This window comes from Salvelinus sp. IW2-2015, linkage group LG27, assembly GCF_002910315.2.
Source record: "Salvelinus sp. IW2-2015 linkage group LG27, ASM291031v2, whole genome shotgun sequence".
NCBI classification, from domain to species: domain Eukaryota; kingdom Metazoa; phylum Chordata; class Actinopteri; order Salmoniformes; family Salmonidae; genus Salvelinus; species Salvelinus sp. IW2-2015.
This window is the reverse complement of record NC_036867.1, coordinates 17,358,098-17,372,473: the sequence shown is the minus strand read 5'-3', so window position 1 is coordinate 17,372,473 and position 14,376 is coordinate 17,358,098. Positions and strand designations below refer to the sequence as shown.

Genomic DNA, 14,376 nt, shown 5'->3' with positions numbered 1-14,376 from the left:
ATATATACTGAGATCATGTGACACTTTGATTGCACACAGGTGGACTTAATTTAATGAATTATGTGACTTCTGAAGGTAATTGGTTGCACCAGGTCTTATTTAGGGGCTTCATAGCAAATACATATGCACACACCACTTTTCCGTTTTTTATTTTGTATAATTTTTTTAAACAAGTTATTTTTTCCATTTCACTTCACCAATTTGGACTATTTTGTGTATGTTCATTACTTGAAATCTAAATAAAATTCCATTTAAAACAGCTTGTAATGAAACAAAATAGGAAAAATGCCAAGGGGGTGAATACTTTTGCACGGTACTGTAGGCAGAAACTCAAACAGGAAGTACCCGTGCTAAGGTCTATTCAAGCTGGTCTGAGCAAACAGAATCCATGCTTCAAGATTGTTTTAATCACGCAGACTGGTATAAGTTCCGGGTAGCCTCTGAGAATAACATTGACGAATATACGCATACGGTGACTGAGTTTATCAGGAAGTGTATAGGAGATATGGTACCCGCTGTGACTATTAAAACCTACCCAAACCAGAAACTGTGGATAGATGGCAGTCATCGTGCAAAACTTAAAGCGCGAACCACCGCATTTAACCATGGCAAGGTGACTGGGAACATGTCCGAATACCAGCAGTGTTGTTATTCCCTCCGTAAGGCAATCAAACAGGCAAAACGTCAGTACAGAGACAAAGTGGAGTCGCAATTCAACGGCTAAGACACAAGACGAATGTGACAAGGTCTACAGACAATCACGGACTACAAAGGGGAAACCAGCCACGTCGCGGACACCGACGTCTTGCTTCCGTACTTACTAAACACCTTCTTCGCCCGCTTTGAGGATAACACAGTGCCCCCGACGCGGCCCGCTACAAAGGACTATAGGCTCTCCTTCTCCACGGCCGACGTGAGTAAGACATTTAAGCGGGTTAACCCTCGCAAGGCTGCCGGCCCAGACGGCATCCCTAGCCTTGTACTCAGAGCATGCGCAGACCAGTAATCAGGCCTACTACACGTGGAATTTGACTGCCCTACATGTTAGTGTTTATCTTGCATCCTGTTGTAGTCTGCTGGTGTCTCTGGTTGCTGGCTGTCCACTCATTGTGCATTCAGTTGGTACCTCTCTCTCTATCACTCCCCTCCTCTGGCAAGCCGCGTGTGCGTGCGTCCGTGTGCGTATTTTGAAAAGTTATTTACTACAGTATACTACAACATTCTATACTAAGTATTACACATGACCGAGGGATACTACAGGGTGTAGTATAGTATTCTACAGTATACAACAGTTTACTACAGAATTCTACAGTAAGTATTGTAGTATTCTATAGTAAACTGTAGTAAAAAATGGCGTGAGAGAGAGAGAGCGTGTGAATGATTTTCTGTCATTTATCTGTTTATCTTGTATCCTGTTGTAGTCTGCTGGTGTCTCTGGTTGCTGGCTGTCCACTAATTGTACATTTAGTTGGCACTTCTCTCTTTAACATTGTGTGTGTGTGTGTCTGTGTGTGTGTGCGTGCGTATGTGCCCATCTGTGTATTTTGAAAAGATGTTATCTGTGTGCAAGTGTGTGACTTTGTGGCTGTGTGTTGGCACTTTGCTCTGAGAGACTTGGCAAGAGGAGTCTTACAGGGGCACAAAGCCTCTCGAGCTAAATCAAAAGCTGCACCCCAAGCTGTACAGCAGGGCCCTGAGTGTGGGTGTATGTTATCTCTAAGACTTAGCCCTACAGCAGGGCACGGTGACTGATGAGGCCACGCTCCATCGCCTCTGAATCAGCCAGGTGACCAAACGCCCCCATGACACCCCTCCCAAACACCCCACACCTGTCCGATCTGATTTGGGATCTGTGTTGATATACTAAGCCTGCATGTCTTCTATTAACCCCACATCCACTAACTCTGATCTCTAATCTGTGGTTCTCTTTCCAGTTACCGCAGGATGACCAGGTCCAACAGTGTGACCACGGCGGTCCAAGCCGACCTAGACGACCCTGACTACTGTCCCGTCGACGCCCCAGAGATGGTGACACGCCACTCGGCCACCATGCCCCGCCAGTACTCCCGGGACGCCGCCACCTCCACCGTCTCCATCCAGGGCTCAGGCAACCACTACCACGCCCTGACCGTGGAGGAGTACGGCGAGGTGGGTTTGGACCCATCCATCCTGCCCCCGCCAGACCCCTGGATGGACCAGGTGGAAGACCCCATGGAGGTGGTGGGGGGACGGGGGTTGATGTGTTCCAGGGACGGGAGGTGGTTCCTTAAGCTTCTTCAGGCCGAGATGGAGCGCATGGAGGGCTGGTGCCGGCAGATGGTGCAGGACGAGATGGAGAACGAGCTGCCGGAGGAGAGTGAGTGGGACGACACACGTACATGTACATAAACAACATCAACCCATGAACATTGAGCTGAATATGTGCGAACTGGTGCAAAAGCGGTGCATTGGGGTAGTGAGTCAGTAGAATCACTTCTCTCTATTCGTATTTTTGGGTGATGTTGACGTGAAGGTCATATAAGTTGTTTTCCCTCTCTTTGTATCTCTGTTTTTCCCTCCTTCCCTCTGTCAAATAGACCGAGGGAAATTGTCTAAGTCCCAAAATGGCACCCTATTCTCCAGATAGGGCTCGATAGGGCTCTGGTCAAAAGTAGTGCACTACATAGGAAATATTGTGCCATTTGAGACACTGCCATGGCATTCATAGCAGCGAGCCACAATGCCTGCTTGTTGCCTGCTATCTCCACTGCAGACATAGTCATCAATAGGGAGCTAGCTGCTGGACGGGTCCGGCCACACATCTGTCCTGTAGATAAACAGTATAATGACCTCTCACAGCAATACTCAATGGGGGTTTTCATGCTCAAACTCACTTAATAAGCTCCTCAAGCCTGTTCCCAGCTCCATAGCTCCACACTAACAGTGCTACATCCTATTTTCAATATAGGCCCCACTGGGCTCTGGTCAAAAGTAATGCACTAAATAGGGATTAGGGTGTCATTTGGGACACATAGCCCAATGTGGTAGACTTTATTCGGCTTGAATACTACTCCTTAGATTTGTCCCTAGTGACATAACTGATTTCTTCCTTTACTGCTAATGCATTATTTCCGATGGAGAGAACATATGGTTACAGTACGTGAGGGCGACTGTCTGCTGGGCAGCCCTTGACTAGTGATTCTGCAGTGTATTTGCCCCCTAATTTGAAGTTGTGTATTGAGACAGGAGGCTGGTTTTCTACATCCCCAACTCAGTGTCATGTTAGGAGGTATGTTTATTTGGTGTGCAGGATAAACATTCCCCTTCTCACCAGAATTCACAGTTTAGGTTCCCAGTTCCCTCTCTCCACATACTTAAAGCCTTGCACTCATCAAAGGCAAAGTGTGTGTGTGTGTGTGTGTGTGTGTGTGTGTGTGTGTGTGTGTGTGTGTGTGTGTGTGTGTGTGTGTGTGTGTGTGTGTGTGTGTGTGTGTGTTTCCGCAGTACTGGGGAAGATCCGCAGTGCAATAGGGAGTGCCCAGCTGCTTATGTCTCAGAAGTTCCAGCAGTTTCGGGAGCTGTGTAAGGAGAATCAGGTATGTAACACACACACACACATTCACACACACACATTCACACACACACTGCAGAGTTAGTCTACTGTGTCAGCAAGCCCATCAGAGCCAACTGTCACATAATGTGATGATCTATACAAGCTTATAATTGACACTGTGTCAGACCAAACACTGCTATGCATGCAAATTCTAGCTGAATAGTAGTCTAGTCTATCACCACTCACCACTCAGAGCATAATAACTTTGAAGTGTGGAGGGACAAGGTGAAATAGTCCCAGACTAGTATGCCGATGACATACTGATAGGAAAATGGGAATGGTTCCAAGTCCTACACAGTCCTGTGCAAAGCCATATGTTTAGAGAGTTCAGACAACTTTTAGAATGGATGCCATGTCAGAGCCTTTGAGCATTCCATTTACTCATTCATCAGTATTTGGAAATCTTGTTTTTGTTCTATACATTCAGTTATATAGCATTGTTTAAAGTGCTTTTGGTAAATGCTTTTGGTAAATGGGTCGTTCTTGAATTGCAATGGCATTTGGGCATAGCATTTTGGAAAACAATTCTTGATTTGTATTTATTTACATGGATCTGGGTGCATCTTCCCATTCTAAGTCAGCTAATATGGTAGCTTAATTACTGTAAATAATTTGTATCATTATGATGACATTGTGCCACAAGTAGGAATAGTAACACCAATGAAGGTTACACCAATGATATTTTGTAAGTAAATGTAAAAATTAGGATTCTATGAAATGGATGCCACAAATGCTTATATCTAAGGTCATCAATCATTTAAAGGTATTTTTTTGCGGGGGTGTGTGGTACGCCAGTGGTGTTCAGGTGTGTCGGCCGTGCCCACTAATTGGCCACACCTGATCATAATGAGTTTCCTTTGAAATGCGGTCTGTTTGAATAGACTAAAATAAATAGCTTTGCATGCGTAAAAAAAACATGGAATGCTAGCTCGATTAAGGCAGCCCCCCGCACCTCTCTGATTCAGAGGGGTTGGGTTAAATGCGGAAGACACATTTCAGTTGAATGCATTCAGTTGAACAACTAACTAGGTATCCCCCTTTCGCTTTCCCATCCTGGTGCTGCAGTAGACTAATTCAATGGGTAGAGAACCAAAGATCATAAGTTCAAATCTCACTGACGCCATGTCACAATAAAAAAATGTGTGTTCACATGATTAATTAACTAAGGAAATGAATTTCCATGTGTCCTATCTGTGCTTGGAGTTCAAAAAAGTCAACCCAAAATAAGCTATCTGTGTTATTAAAAGTCTTATTGAAACATTCAGTGAAGGTTTTAAGGAGGTTATTCTAAAACCTTCAAATAACCTATCATTTCAGTTCTAAGAGCGTTAATAAAACCTCCCAGGGAAACGTTAAACGTTCTCAGAACCTCCCTGCAACCTAAAAAGATATATTCACAGAACAGACAAAAAGTTTAAAAAACATTTTCAGTTTCACCAGTCAGGAAACTTACAGTATGGCTTTGTTCCCACAACCATTGTAAAACAAAAAACCTCCAAGGAACCAAATGTGCTAGCTGGGTAGCTGTAATTGGCAGAGATTTTTGGACCTCTTTTTTTTTATTATTGGTCTATTTACCGCCAAAACGCCATCCCACCAAAAGAGGCACTAAAATGGCATTATCATAATTTTCACAATTTCATAGTATTATTCCAACCTCATAGTGTGGAAATATAAACGCAACATGGAAAAATCACATTTGTGACTGCACTGGGCCTTTAAAATAATTTACTATAGTGATATGATTAATCATTTTCCTCACAATGTTAGTTCCCTCCATTTATATTCTACATCCCCAAAACATGTCACTATACTCTACACATCACTCCTGGGACAAGCCGATTTGCTTACCCTAAGTACTTTAAACAATGCATAAACATAAAGTTTTGCAGTATAAATTACTTACTTGCATTATGTTTTATCATTGATAAACAGTTCAATATATAGCGAAACATGTTGTGTAACTGTAATTAGTTTGAGTGTTTTTCATGGTGACAAAGGCGAGGGACGCAAATGCCACCACAATTCAAGAACGGCCCGAATATGAGGAGCCAACATGGCTGCCATAGAATTATGTAGTGCCATGTAAAGGCAAGAACCTCAGTGTCTAAACTCTATACTGAAACTTTCTGTGTGTATCAGAACCCCAATTCCCACCCGAGGCCCAGTTCCCAGGACCTAGCAGGTTTCTGGGACATGCTGCAGCTGTCCATCGAGAACATCAGCCTGAAATTTGATGAGCTCCACCAACTCAAAGCCAACAACTGGAAACCCCTGGACCCCCCAGAGATAAAGGTATCACTCAATGTAGTGGACCCTATAGACCAGATCCACCTTAAAGGGATAGTTCACCCAAATTACTAAATGGCATATTGGTTATACTGTAAGCAATCTATAAGCAACTTGTGACAGTAATCCATGCATTGGTTTTGTTTATCTGGCCACTGTCTCCAAATGCTAACTTTTTAGCATTTCTGTCCACCAGTACAGTGCATTCGTAAAGTATTCAGACCCCTTGACTTTTTACACGTTTTGTTACGTTACAGCCTTATTCTAAAATGGATTAAATATTTTTTTCCTCATCAATCTACACAGAATACCCCATAATGACAAAGAAAAAAATGTTTTTTAGACATTTTTGCAAATTTATTTTCATTTTTTTTACTGAAATATGACATTTACAAATATTCAAACCCTATATTCAGTACTTTGTTGAAGCACCTTTGGCAGCGATTACAGCCTCAAGTCTTCTTGGGTATGATGCTACAAGCTTAGCACACCTGTATTTGATGAGTTTCTCTGATTACTCTCAAGCGCTGTCAGGTTGGATGGGGAGCGTCGCTGCACATCTATTTTCAGGTCTCTGCAGCGATATTCGATCGGGTTCAAGTCTGGGCTCTGGCTGGACCACTCAAGGACATTCAGAGACTTGTCCCGAAGCCACTCCTGCGTTGTCTTGGCTGTGTGCTTATGGTCGTTGACCTGTTGGAAGGTGAACCTTCCTGAGCGCTCTGGAGCAGTTTTTCATCTGTACTTTGCTCCGTTCATCTTTCCCTCGATTCTGACTAGTCTCCCAATCCCTGCCGCTGAAAAACATAAAATCAAATCGAAAAACATCCCCACAGCATAATACAGCCGCAACCATGCTTCACCGTAGGGATGGTGCTAGGTTTCCTCCAGATGTGACGCTTGGCATTCAGGCCAAAGAGTTCAATCTTGGTTTCATCAGACCAGAGAATCTTGTTTCTCATAGTCTGAGAGTCTTTTAGGTGCCTTTAGGCAAACTCCAAGCAGGCTCTCATTTGATTTTTAATGACTACTCTACCATAAAGGCCTGATTGGTGGAGTGCTGCCGAGATGGTTGTCCTTCTGGAAGGTTCTCCCATCTCCACAGAGGAACTCTGGAGTTCTGTCAGAGTGACCTTCGGATTATTGGTCACCTTCCGAATCAAGGCTCTTCTCCCCCAGTTGCTCACTTCTTCCATCTAAGAATGATGGAGGTCACTGTGTTCTTGGGGACCTTCAATGGTGAAGAAATTTCTTGGTACCTTCCCCAGATCTGTGCCTCGACACTCCTGTCTCGGAGGTCTACAGACATTTCCTTCGACCTCATGGCTTGGTTTTTGCTCTGACATGCACTGTCAACTGTGGGACCTTATATACAGCACAAGTCAAAAGTTTGGACACACTTACTTATTCAGGGTTTTTCTTTATTTGTACTATTTTCTACATTTTAGAATAATAGTGAAGACATCAAAACTATGAAATAACACATATGGAATCATGTAGTAACCAAAAATGTGTTAAATAAATCAAAATATATTTTAGATTTTAGATTCTTCAAAGTAGCCACCCCTTTCCTTGATGACAGCTTTGCACACTATTGGCATTCGCTCAACCAGCTTCACCTGGAATGCTTTTCCAACAGTCTTGAAGGAGTTCCCACATATGTTGAGCACTTGTTGGCTGCTTTTCCTTCACTCTGCGGTCCAACTCATCTCAAACGATCTCAATTGGGTTGAGGTCAGGTTGATTGTGGAGGCCAGGTCATGTGATGCAGCACTCATCACTCTCCTTCTTGGTCAAATAGCCCATACACAGCCTGGAGGTGTGTTGGGTCATTGTCCTGTTGAAAAACAAATGATAGTTCCACTAAGCGCTAACCAGATGGGATGGTGTATCGCTGCAGAATGCTGTGGTAGCCATGCTGGTTAAGTGTGCCTTGAATTCTAAATAAATCACTGCCAGTGTCACCAGCAAAAACAAGTCTGTTCTTCTTATTGGTGTCCTTTAGTGGTGGTTTCTTTGCAGCAATTCGACCATGAAGGCCTGATTCACGCAGTCTCCTCTGAACAGTGCATTTATTTGGCCTGAAATTTCTAAGGCTGGTAACTCTAATGAACTTATCCTCTGCAGCGGAGGTAACTCTGGGTCTTCCTTTCCTGTCACGGTCCTCATCAGAGCCAGTTTTATCATAGTGCTTGATGGTTTTAGTGACTGCACTTGAAACTTTCAAAGTTCTTGAAATTTTCCAAATTGACTAACCTTCATGTTCTAAAGTAATGATGGACTGTCGTTTTTCTTTGCTAATTTGAGCTGTTCTTGCCAAGTATGGACTTGGTATTTTAACAAATAGGGCTATCTTCTGTATACCACCCCTACCTTGTCACAACACAACTGATTGTCTCAAATACTTTAAGAAGAAAAGAAGTTACAGAAATTTACTTTTAATAAGGCACACCTGTTAATTGAAATCTTTTCCAGGTGGCTACCTCATGAAGAATCTTAAATATAAAATATTATTTGATTTGTTTAACACTTTTTTGGTTATTTCATAGTTTTGATGTCTTCACTATTATTCTATAATGTAGATAATAGTTAAAATAAAGAAAAATCATTGAATGAATAGGTGTGTCCAAACTTTTGACTGGTACTGTAGACCAGAGGTTCTTAAACTTTTTCAGCCTGGGACCCAAATGAGAAATTCTGTGTTTTCCTGGGACCCAAGCTTAGGAAAATATGCAACTATACATAATTATCGGTACATTTCATTGCCCTTAAGCCTAAAAAAATGCAATATAGACAAAAACAAATAACAATGAAATACCCATAAATCTTTTCATGTTTATTTTTCCCCAATTAAAACACTCTTACGTACCTGTCTAGGTTGGAACTGTTGCAGTTAAAAAACAATAAATCATTTAATTCTGAGCTGGAATTAACAGATTGATCACATCACACAGATGTATAACAGAACACACACACACACACAGGCTGTTTGATCGTGCAAACCTAAGTAACAGCACAGATAAAAACATTTAGGCCTACTGTACATCTTACTGTATAAATTATTGTTGATAGAAAGTCTAGGTTGGAACTGCTGCTGTTAAATGCATATTTTTTATTCTGAACTGGAATAAACTGATTGATCACATCACACAGATGTAGACCAGAAAACACACACACAGTCCTAATGAGAGGTGTGTGGCTGGTTGAAGTTTTCAACAAGCATGCCTATTCTGGGATCAGTTTTTAACAGTGCAACACTGAGGTGATGCTCATCATTGAGACTGTTTCTGTACTTGAGAACCCTGACTTGCATAGGTATGTGGTGCCAAACTGGATCTGAACATCTACTGCTTTCTCAGTCAGGCAGGAGACAGCTTCCTGCTGAAGATGAGCAACCCAGAACTGTGTGAGTGTTTGCCTCAAAAAGCATATTGCTTCGATCAGTTTATTCCAGTTCAGAATAAAAAGTATTACTTGTAACAGCAACAGTTCCAGTTTGTTTTCCACAGTAAAATGTACAGTAAGCCTGAATTTTTCATCTTCATCTGTGCTGTTTCTTAGGGTTGCACTCTCAGTAGCTAGTTAGCTTGCTTTGGCTAACGTTAGCTATTAGCTGTGTAACGTTACAAGGCCAGGGGATTGTTTGAAAGAGAAACTCACATCTACTACTATGAGAGATAGTACTCCCTTATTTCTGCTTATCATCACCCGTTTATAAAATGACAACAATGCCTTGTTAGTTGACTTACTATTCCACTTTCGAAGCACTTTTTCCTGAAGCGTTCTGCCCTGTTCTGAAATAACTCCCTGGGTTAACCGTCATGTTGTGCCTGGATGTTTGGTCAGGACCTGTCGTTTTATTAATTTGTTTCGTTTTGAGAGACTCATTACTAAGCACTTCCCCACACAAAACACATTGTTGGCGCTCCTTGTTATTGCTCAAAGTTTGCATGAAAGAGACACAAAGTCATCACTGTATATGCGTTTGATGACGATTGAGCTCAGTTAGAACTTGTGGCTAGCATGAGTCCATTTCATGACAGCGGCGAGTGGGAACAACAAGTCAGTGGCTTGAACCACAGCGCTGCAATGTGTGGGTCGCGGAATGATCTTCAAGAAAACTGCAGAAAAAAGCAAGCACATGGGCATCTCCCTCTACCTCTCGCACTCGAGCAGCTGCCAAACTAAGCAGAGACCGCTGCTAAACCGAGAGCGCAGTTGCACTTGGCCAAATCAATTCCAGTAATGAATTAAATAATTATACATTTACGTCGCGACCCATCATTAACAGGTCCGACCCATACTTTAAGAAACGCTGCTGTAGACAAGTGTGTGCCTTTCCAAATCATGTCCAATCAGAATTGACCAACCATGGGCCTGAATACTTATGTAAATAAGTTCTTTCTGTTTTTATTTGTAATAAATTAGAAAACATAAAAACCTGTTTTCGCTTTATCATTATGGTGTATTGTGTGTAGATCTATGAGGATTTTTTTGCATTTAATCCATTTTAGAATAAGGCTGTAATGTAACAGAATTTGGAAAAAGGGAAGGGGTCTGAATACTTTCCAAATGCACTGTGTAATTTTGTAAATTGGGTGAACTATCCCTTTAAAGCCTGGAAGTAATGCAATAGAATGAAGAAAAAAAATTGCCCTGCATGCTTCTAATGTCACTGTTATTCAAATATGTTCCAAGCTTTTTAATGTCCACAGTTACTATAGATTTTGGTTCAATGTAGCATGAGGGTGTTGTTATGCATGTCATTTTATTGTTGTGATGTTGTGCGATAGCCTGCCTGACGTGACTGCCTATCTGTTGTATTTTTGTTTGTTTTGTCATTGTTTTGTTGTTGACAGTGAGCTGGGTTTTGAGAAGTCAGTCTACCTGCCATGCACCTTGGGGCCTAGCTGACCTCGCTGGCCGCTCTTACCCTACGCATATGGCCGCCTACCTACAGCCGTGCACTCTCACAAAAATGGCCGCCACAACCATCAACCATAACCTCACTCACGTGAACCCTGTTGCATGCTCTCACACCATGCAAACTCCAACAAAATGCTGATGTCATGCACTCTCTAACCCCACACAAAATGAGTGACATTGTGCCCCTACTGCCAGAGGCACAGGGGATGGCCTGTAACTGTAGTTGTTTGTCCTCCCCCGTCCATCCAGGAGAGGAGGTTTGCCCCTCCAGTGCCAAAGAAGGCCCACAAGGGCCACCCTCCCCTGGCCAGGGACCGTTCTCTGGAGAGCTCCGAGAGACAGCGGCTTGAGGCTCGCAAACGCCTGCTGGCCGCCAAGCGGGCCCTCTCGGTCCGACAGAGCTCGGTCACCGAGAGAGCAGCAGACAGTATCGAGATCTACATCCCAGAGGCCCAGACCAGATTATGAGACACATACAGACATAGACACACACACACACACACAGCCAGAGACACACACACACACAAACCGACACACCTACAAAGGCGCACACACAAACACACACACACCGAGTGACACTGTCAAGAAACTCATCTGCACTGAACGGCGAGGGTAGGGTGCTTGTAATATAATCACATTTATCGACTTCCACAAAAACGGTCACAGCAGCCGGTGGAGTGAGAATATTGTATATTTATTAACTTTTCCTCTTCTCTCCATTTGAACCTCTCCTTGAACTTTCAGCTTTTCATGTAGCTCCCCCCACTCCTTAGTCCCAAAGATGTTTCTTCTTGTGATGGCAACTCTTCTTACCGATGTTCCGCCAACCAAAAGGCCTGTTGTCACCCAAACAGGTATACCAGTACCACGGTATTGATGCATAATGTATAATTTTTCTGATTCATTGGAACAGAAGGGCAGTTAGGGAGGGAGGGGTAGTGTACTAGTGGGTATAGACCGAGCGCTGTCAAGGCATACTAGCTAATCCTGTTGGGTGTCAGACAGCCTGAGACAGTGGCTTGTGTCCCACATGACACCCTATTCCTTAAATAGTCCACTACTTTTATGAATTACCTAGTCAAAAGTAGTGCACCACATAGAAAACAGGGTGCCATTTGGAATTCATACCAGCCTCTCTCCTCTGGTGACCCTGGGGGAGGCTGTTATTGTGACTCACAACACAATGACAGCAGACAATAGAGAAACCCAGTCTCTACTCCCCTGTTGGATGCTACTGTCACAGGATTTATAACACACACACATACACACATGTGCAAGCACACGCACCCACACACACACACACCTGTTCTCGAGAGAGGTAATTGACCTAAACCTGTTTGAGTAGTTAGGAGAGAACACCTGAGACATATCTAAGACCTTCTGGAGACACAGTACAAGGCATCAAGACATCTAGCAGCGACCATTGCAACTGTCAGTTTTAAATTAATTTAGGAGTCAATTCGATGTGAGTTGACTCAGTCATGCATTGACGTCAATGGGAGACTAAGTACAAATGTCACTTCAGTATAACTTAGGATTCGCCTCTTATTATTGAAAATCCAGGCAACAGCAGATCTATATCTCTTGGCATTGAAGTCACACACAAACAAAAAAAAATGTCGAAGAAACAATGATTGGTTTTGATGCAATGATTTTAGTCCAACACCTATGAACACCTAGATGTTCTATTGGAGTCACCTACTTTTATCACTCATTGTTTTGTTATTGCATTTAAAACCGCAAAGCCGAGAGACTTCGTGCAGTAGCTGGATCAACACAGTCGGAAGGTGTTCAATGTAGACAATAATATCAATGTGCAAAAATGACTTTCAATTGTGAAATCCAAACCTTTTATAAAATGGGATTTGGGTAAAAGGAGTAGCGTAGTGATTGATAGTACTTACCAATAATCCATACAGGTCTTTGTAGAGTAACCCAAAAAAATAACTCAAAACAAGAAAGCCGGTATGTGTCAGACAATTACACTATTCTTCCTGTTTCTCCAAATGCAGTCTGTCCAGTTGGAGGAACAGTGGCTTGATTCTGCTGCACTCTATGTCTGACCTTTATGGGTTATAGGTCACAGGGTCACGTCAATCTGTCTACCCCCAGATGTGGTAGGATTCTGGGGGCCGACAGCGCCAATCCTGCCTGGCAGTTAGGTATGGAGTTAGGTGAGCTCATGACAAGCTCTCAGAAGAGAGGTCAGTGCTGCGAAATCAGGGTCTGCCAGAAACAAAAGTGGTGATATTGTGTGTGTGTGTGTGTGTGTGTGTGTGTGGTGTGTGTGTGTGTGTGTGTGTGTGTGTGTGTGTGTGTGTGGGTGTGGTGTGTGTGTGTGTGTGGTGTGGTGTGTGTGTGTGTGTGTGTGTGTGTGGTGTGTGTGTGTGTGTGTGTGTGTGTGTGTGGTGTGTGGTGTGTGTGTGCCCGTGTGTGTGTGGTGCCGTGCGTGTTTGCGAGAGCGGGTGTATGTGTGTAGGGAGGATGTGTGTTAAAGTGTTCTTGAAGTGCTTCCTATTTTTCAAGGTCCAAAAGGGCCTTTCTTTTCACTATGTACAGTATGTGTCCCAAACGGCACCCGATTGCCTATATAATTCACTACTTTTGACTAGGGCTCTGGTCAAAGTATGCACTATGTAGGGAACAGGGTACCATTTGGGACGCAGCCTGTGACTAACGTAGCAGAAAGCCACATACTGTTAGTACTTTCCTAAACAGGCCCTGCCTATCATTTTCAACGGAGCGATATATGCCTGTACAAAGACATTAACTGAAGAGCATATTGCTACATTATACGCATGCTGACACGAGCTATTGATATGTTGTCATTTCATTCTTGTAGTTTTTTACTTATTTTATTCTGTTTATCATATTGTGCTGAGAATATCATTGTCCCTAAAGAGAAAAATCGCCTAATACTGATGTTCCTTTACTTTAGGCACCCTTTATGAAGGATCCTTAATGTAGTGTTTCCGTTGTTGTCATGACAAGGTATTTTATTATTCTATCAAAAAAAGGGACAGTGGGAATTATTTTCTTCTACATCTATGTACTGTCTCAGCATCCAAGCTGACCTTCAAACCATTTGAAAGTAAATGAAAATAATATAGGGTTTTAAGTTGAATGGTGTTTTATATCCACTATTTATGATATTAATCCTCAGAAGAAGATTATTACTGTTTTATTAATATTATTATTATGCACTGATAAGGCCCTTATGCTGTGTTTATTGATTATTATGATTCTCTTTTTTGCTCTATGAAATTAAAGACACCTTTTGTTCTGTTTCAGTAATCAGCCTTAATTTATAATGTGATAGTCGAGCACAAATCAGCCTCAGGGAAGAAAATAAACATTGTGTGTGTGTATGTATTGATGTGCTGGGGGGGGGGGGGGGGTGTGTGTGTATGTGTAACCCATGAAAAGGCTTTGTCTCATATGGTCAATATACCCAGTCAACAGGTGTGCGTCCCAAATGGCACCCTATTTCCTACATAGTACACTACTTTATATGGAATAGGGTGCCATTGGGGACACACACCCCTGAACATTACAGGTCTGCGGTTTAA

General features: G+C 42.7%; 1 protein-coding gene across 3 annotated transcripts in view; it reads left to right on the top strand.

The window, feature by feature from the left end:
• The window catches only part of LOC111953655 (disks large-associated protein 1), a 76,052-nt gene extending 62,970 nt beyond the window's left edge, over nucleotides 1-13,082 (top strand). For 2 of the 3 annotated variants that reach the window (XM_023973064.3, XM_023973063.3), the window contains exons 5-8: nucleotides 1,935-2,356; nucleotides 3,484-3,575; nucleotides 5,735-5,887; nucleotides 11,057-13,082. In XM_023973064.3, the coding sequence (XP_023828832.1) occupies nucleotides 1,935-2,356; nucleotides 3,484-3,575; nucleotides 5,735-5,887; nucleotides 11,057-11,275 (886 nt within the window). In that variant the 3' untranslated portion in view covers nucleotides 11,276-13,082. Of the gene's footprint in view, nucleotides 1-1,934; nucleotides 2,357-3,483; nucleotides 3,576-5,734; nucleotides 5,888-10,740 lie in introns of all 3 variants that reach the window. The other variant, XM_023973065.2, reaches the window with a different exon arrangement.
• The last annotated feature ends 1,294 nt before the right edge of the window (nucleotides 13,083-14,376 follow it).